Source organism: Corvus hawaiiensis, chromosome Z, assembly GCF_020740725.1.
Source record: "Corvus hawaiiensis isolate bCorHaw1 chromosome Z, bCorHaw1.pri.cur, whole genome shotgun sequence".
NCBI classification, from domain to species: Eukaryota; Metazoa; Chordata; class Aves; order Passeriformes; family Corvidae; genus Corvus; species Corvus hawaiiensis.
Window position 1 is genome coordinate 52797669 of NC_063255.1, and position 6000 is coordinate 52803668.

The following is a 6000-nucleotide window of genomic DNA, read 5'->3' on the forward strand; positions in this document are numbered from 1 at the left end:
CCTACCCTGCTTTTCTTTATTGATAAAGTGTCTTGGTTGAAACTGTACTAGTTAGCACATTTAAAACCTATTTTTTTTTCTTCCTAGTTTATACAGCAAGCCCAAATCCTGATAAAAAGGCTGAGGAATCCTACTATCAAAGGCTGTCTGCTCAAATTTTAGGAGATCAAGCCAAAGCAACAGCTCCAAAATATTTTCGTTTTCTGAAGATTTAGCTCAGTTGGTCAGAGCATGGTGCTAAAAACACCAAGACGGGGCTGTGGATTCCTGTATGGGCTGTTCACTTAAGAGACCTTGTGGGTCCCCTCAGAATATTCTGTGATTCAATGGGTATGGCAAATGCCAATGCCTCTTAAAATGAGACTAGAAATCTTTAGCTTGATTATAGCAAAACAACATCTGCCTGTTCCCTCCCCATCTTTGTATCTGAAACAATCATGGCACTAGATATGGTACGGTGGCCATTACAGCACTAGGAAAATAATAGTTTTATTGCCTAAGACATTTTGGTACATGTATCTATGCTTCAGTTAGTAAAGAATATGTACACTTGGTGCAACATGGTATTGTTTCCTGTGTATCAACAAATCTCAAGTGACCTGGCATTTACATTACAACTGTGAAAAGTTATACTGCAATCAGCAGTAATAATACTTGAAAGTCAGTATTGGGCACTTATTTCAAACTTGATACTTACAGTCCTCCTTCTAGAAAATTACAGACATTTTCATCACGTTTCGATACTAAATGGAAAGTTTCTCTGATAATTTGTTGCTGTGTATCTTCACTCTGTGAAAGAAAATACACTCTGCTAAAAAGGGTTGACAATGCACAGCACAGAGATAATAAAACATGAAGTATATCAGCACTGTCAAACTATATACTTCTGAAGCCTTAAATCTGCCAGTTAACAAGACATACATTGTTTGTGTCATTTCAACACAAAAAGCCATTATTTACAAGTTGCAAAAAAAGGTATAACTGAGAAATGTGGGAAAATGATTGTTTTTAAGAAACTTCTGTAAAAAATTAATCCAAAAGTAGTTTTTTTAAGTAAATCACAAGTGTTCTCAAGTAGCCTGAATTTTTTATATCTCCAACATAGCCTGAACAGCTACAGGCACGCTTTGAAACTACTTTTATCCATAAACAGAGAGTAAAACAAAATCCCAAAAGCTTGAGGGGAGCAGGGAAGCTACAAATCCCACAATAAGTAACACTTCCAGAAATAGCTTAAAACACACTATGAGCAACAGGTTCTCCTAAGCTATGACCTTAACTCTTAGCAGATCAGAAACATCACTTCCGAGACTGAATTCTTCTGACTCTTTAGAAACTTGATTTTTAACTTTGAAAAGATGGCCACGGGTCTATATTCTGAAAGACAAAACGATGACATATGTATCTTCCTATTTAGTTGCCATAAATTATTATTTTTCTACCTAAATGCAAAATATTATTAACTTCATTTTATGCAGTTTCCATTCTCATATATATCAGCTTAAAAAGTTAGACTCATTTTATAAGTTTAAGTATTATGAAAGAAAGAAATACCTCTTTCACAGATCTGACCAAATTAATCTCTCTAGAAAGCAGATGCTTCCCCTTGTAGAAAAAAGCTGAGATTTGCCTCCAGTACTGGTTCAATTGACCCTAAAGAATGCATAAGCTTCAAAAGGTCCACAAACAAATCTGTGCTATTGAAATCACACATAAAAATACAATCTAGACGACTGCACTTATTTCTGCGCACCACAAAGTTTCTTAGTTTCATTTGCTAGTCACAATTTCAAAACTTCAAGCATTCTGTTTATACAAACATGTTACCCTACTGTAAGCATTGAGAATTTGTTTTAGGTCCAGTTAAAAAATTAGTAGATCAGAATGGCTTTACAAGAAAAATCTGGTATCCTCTGGCCATTTGTTCCTCTCCTTCCCCTTCTCCTTCAGTCACACATAAGAATGACCTGTGTCAGTTACACTCCTTTAATTCAAAGCCTGACCGTGCAAACTGAAGCGTCACAGTCATTGTTTCTGCTCTGTGGTGCACAAGTAAGACACATCCCTTTCAACAAGCTGTGACTTCTGTAATAGCCAGAACTGCAAGAAAGGGGCCACAAATCCCAGTAAGTAACTGCCCTGCTGGAAAAAGAGTAATTGGTTCACGTAACTTTAAGAAATACCAACTGTTTTCTGGTATTTTAATGCCCAAGCAGACCTCAGCATATTTGCTAGGAAATACAGTACGCTCAAAACATTACCTTAAAATCTCTTATCCTTGAACTAAATCACGAGTTTCTACTGCACTTTCTTTCCATTCAGATTGAGCGTTCGTACTGCATTTTCAGAGCTGCTTTGGTACTCGCCTTCTCCCATGTAAAAGGGAGATGCTCTTTTCTAGTTAATTACATTTTCATGTCACCTGTAATTTTATAGCACCTTAAAAAAAAAAAAAAAGCTTCTGCTTAAGAACTCACGTCCCCCGTTCTCATAGCTCTGCCATAGCACGGAGACACGCAGCACCACGCCGGACAGCAGAGCTTATCCACACAACAGCTCGGAGAGGCAAGTCTACCGCTGCACGAGACTCCCTCCCTCCCTCCTTCATCTTCGGAGCTACTAAAAGGCAAGCCCCAGTAAAAACAACACCGCATTCCTTCGAAGCCTCATGTACACGGTCTCAGCACCGTCCCTTTCCCCACGGCGCTGCCCTGGGCCCAGCGCAGCCGGCAGCGCCGGGCCGGGCCGGAGAGCCTCGCCTACAACCCCGCCGCCCAGGCGTCGCCCGGCCCACGACAGCCCCGCCGAGCCCCGGCCCGCCCGTACATAGCGCTGGTAGAACTTGGAGAGCCGCGGCTTGCCGTGGTTGTTGAAGATGAGGATGGCTTTGATCATGGTGGGGCGGCGGCGGGGGCCCGCGGCAGCGGCCGGACGAACTGTGCTGTGTCCCCCTCCCTTGCTCTTCCTCTTCTCCTTCCTTCCTCTTCCTCGCTCTCACCACCCCGTCCCGCTCTCGGAGCGGCGGCGGCGGCGGCGGCGGCGGCGGGGCGCGCGCACCACGTGACCGGCGGGGCGCGGCCGCTGCCGGCGGGACGGCTCGCGCCGCACGTGATGCTCCCAGCGTGTCACGTGACGGGAAGGCGGCGTCCCGCGAGGGACAAAACGCCTCGCGGGGCGAAGGCCGCCGCTTGCGTGGCGTCACTTCCCGCCGCCCGCGCAGCAGCGGCATCATGGCGGAGCCGGAGGAGCAGCAGCAGCAGCAGCAGCAGCCGCCGCCGCCCGCCGCGGCGCAGAGCGGGGGCCGGAGCGACGGCGGGGAGGAGGTCCCGGAGGGCGGGGCCGCTGCGGGGCCCGCCGAACCGGGGCCGCCCTCAGCCGGGTCGCCGGGCACCGAGGAGCCCGTAGGCGACGCGAAAAAGAAAAGTAATGGGGCGAGAGGCCTCAGCCGGGGCGGGCGGGCGCGGCGGCGGGCAGGCGCGGCGGCCAATGGGCGGCGGGGGTGGGCGGTGTGGGCCAGTGAGCGGCGGGCCCGCTGTGACGCGCCGCTCCCCGCAGTTGATGTGCTGCTGAAGGCCGTGGGCGACACCCCCATCATGAGGACCAAGAAGTGGGCGGTGGAGCGGACCCGGACCATCCAGGGCCTCGTGGACTTCATCAAGAAGTTCCTCAAGCTGATGGCCTCAGAACAGCTGGTACGGGCGGGCACCGGGCGGGAGCTGCGCGCGCAGGGCCCGCGCTGTCATACCCTGCGAAGACGCTGGGAATCCAGGCTACAGCTTCCTGTGGGAAACTTGGAGTAGCAGCACCGAGAGAACTACTCTAAGTAGACCCCAGGGTGTAATACTGGGGAAAGGTGTAGCAGCGCGGTCTGGGTGTGCTCGGCACTGACCTTTGGACTTTTTGCAGTGTCTGTATTTCTTGGTGTGTGATGCTGCCAGGCAGAGCTGTGTGCACGCTGGGCAGTGGAGCATCCCAGGGAAACATTCCTAGATACCGTGGACCCGGGAGGAGTTGGGTGTAGACATGGAGTATTTGAGAAACAGTCCAGAGTGGGATCAGCTTTCTGAATCTGAGTGCCTGTTTCCTTCAGAACTTACATCTACAACAGTTTCGTTACTGTCATTGGACTGATTTTGCATTTAAAATGGGTAGCTGGGAAGTGTTTGTCCTTGGGCAGCATATTGCCGGTATTATTTATGAGTTCCTTCCTGTAGAAGTGACTAGCCAAAGTCCCCTGATGATAACACTGAAAGAGCTGGAAATACAGTTGCACTGATTATGTTGTTCTGCTGTGAGCTCTTAACATCCATACAGTTCAAAGTTTTTATTTAAGATTACAGTTAAAGCTAGACTTATTAAAGTAGTCAACTAAAGTGTAGCTGAAATCATTCTGTTCTCAGTTTGGAGGACTTTATTTAAGTGTGTAGGCATAAATGCACTGGCCTTTTCATCCACCTGGAAATCATGAGGGGTTTGCTTTTCTGTGGTTTAATATCTCAAAGAAGATTGATAGGTAAGATATTAACTAGGGGTATTCTCAACAGTTTGCTTCAGTAACTATCATCTCATTGTCTCAGGATAAAAAAAAAGCATGTAGTCTTCCTGTGTGGCTTAAGCCTATGGCTATGCTTCAAGAACAAAGCCCTAGGAATTTTATATCTTTTATTTGGAAATAGCACAGGATGTCCCAATACCCACTGCTACCTTACACTGCAGATCCCAAGGCCTCTCTGACATTGTGGAGTGGCTCCTATGTGTGTAAATGCATTTGGAGCAGGAAGTGAGAAGGATGACATGAAAAAAGAAGAAATGTTTCTAATTTCTGTCATGGCCATTCTAATTGAGCAAATCTGGAATAGTGTGAGTGGTATGGGTTGAAATAGGAGCAAGAGCTAAACCAGTGAGTTCCCTTTGTGGTGCTGTATGGGACAGTAAGGGGTCAGCTTGCAGGAAAAGGAAGTCAGCATGCTTACTTTGGCTTGGTCTGGCTAGCCAGGTGGCTCCTCATGGTCATGTTCCCGTCCATGCTGAAGTGAAGATAGTAACTGGTGGTATTCTGTTATATGCTTAAAGATTATAACAGAGCTTTTGACTGTAGAATGATTCTTCTGTGCTCCCAGTGAGATCTCTTGTGAGATCTCCATCTCTTCTCTCTAATTTTCTTACAGTTCATATATGTAAACCAGTCTTTTGCTCCATCTCCAGACCAAGAAGTGGGGACCCTCTATGAGGTAACTTTCATCTTAAATATCCTTTGCAAATGTATTTCACAGGATTTGTCTATACACCTCTAGCACTTGAAATCTGTTACTGCCCCTAGCAGTAATAGCTTGCATTTAGTGTAGTGTACTTGATATTCACAGATCTCTATAAATATGATCCAAAGAGATGTGACTTCATGCGGTCTCTGGAAATGCATTCCTTCATGTGCAGCATGTTGTCATGCCTCATTGTAACAGAGAGCTTTCTCGTGACAATATTTCATTACACATGTATCTGATGGGAGGGATTTTGTTTGTTTTGCTTCGTGTGTATGTTAGCCATGAATAATTGCAACAGTTCTTGGTTTTGTTTTCCTTGCAGTGTTTTGGAAGTGATGGCAAGCTTGTACTGCATTATTGCAAAACTCAGGCATGGGGATGAATGACTGACAACACAGTTGTTCAGGTGTTCTCTTCAAAAATGGAGAAAGGACTAATTTAAGCTGTAAACACACAGAAAGAGGGATGTTTGCGTTGCTGCCTTTGAGCATATGATGCAGGTGAATAGCATAAGCAAAGAGCTGCCTAGGCTATCTGTTCACATGGCTTTTTCCTGATGTACATTTGGGGTGCAGAAAAAACACCTGCATCTGCCAGTACTCTTGCTGCTGACTTCTTAATTGCTGTATCTGAAGGGAAACTATTTCACTTGTCTGGAGGACTGACTGGACAGCTCTGTATATGCTGTACTGATGATAAGAGAACCTTTTTATTAAAAGTAATGTCTGTTGTGCATGTA

At 45.9% G+C, this 6000-nt stretch overlaps 2 protein-coding genes across 5 annotated transcripts in view; one reads left to right on the forward strand and one right to left on the reverse strand.

The window, feature by feature from the left end:
* The window catches only part of AP3S1 (adaptor related protein complex 3 subunit sigma 1), a 28788-nt gene extending 25879 nt beyond the window's left edge, over positions 1–2909 (reverse strand). For all 4 annotated transcript variants that reach the window (XM_048290485.1, XM_048290484.1, XM_048290487.1 and 1 more), the window contains exons 1-2: positions 2827–2909; positions 698–789 (exon numbers count right to left, since the gene is read on the reverse strand). In XM_048290485.1, the coding sequence (XP_048146442.1) occupies positions 698–789; positions 2827–2895 (161 nt within the window). In that variant the 5' untranslated portion in view covers positions 2896–2909. The remainder of the gene's footprint in view (positions 1–697; positions 790–2826) is intronic.
* A 250-nt stretch (positions 2910–3159) lies between these two features.
* ATG12 (autophagy related 12) lies at positions 3160–6000 on the forward strand. The gene is made up of 4 exons (XM_048290489.1): positions 3160–3423; positions 3556–3692; positions 5169–5231; positions 5584–6000. Exons 1-4 carry the CDS (start codon positions 3231–3233, stop codon positions 5641–5643), a joined length of 453 nt encoding a protein of 150 aa, XP_048146446.1. The 5' UTR covers positions 3160–3230; the 3' UTR covers positions 5644–6000.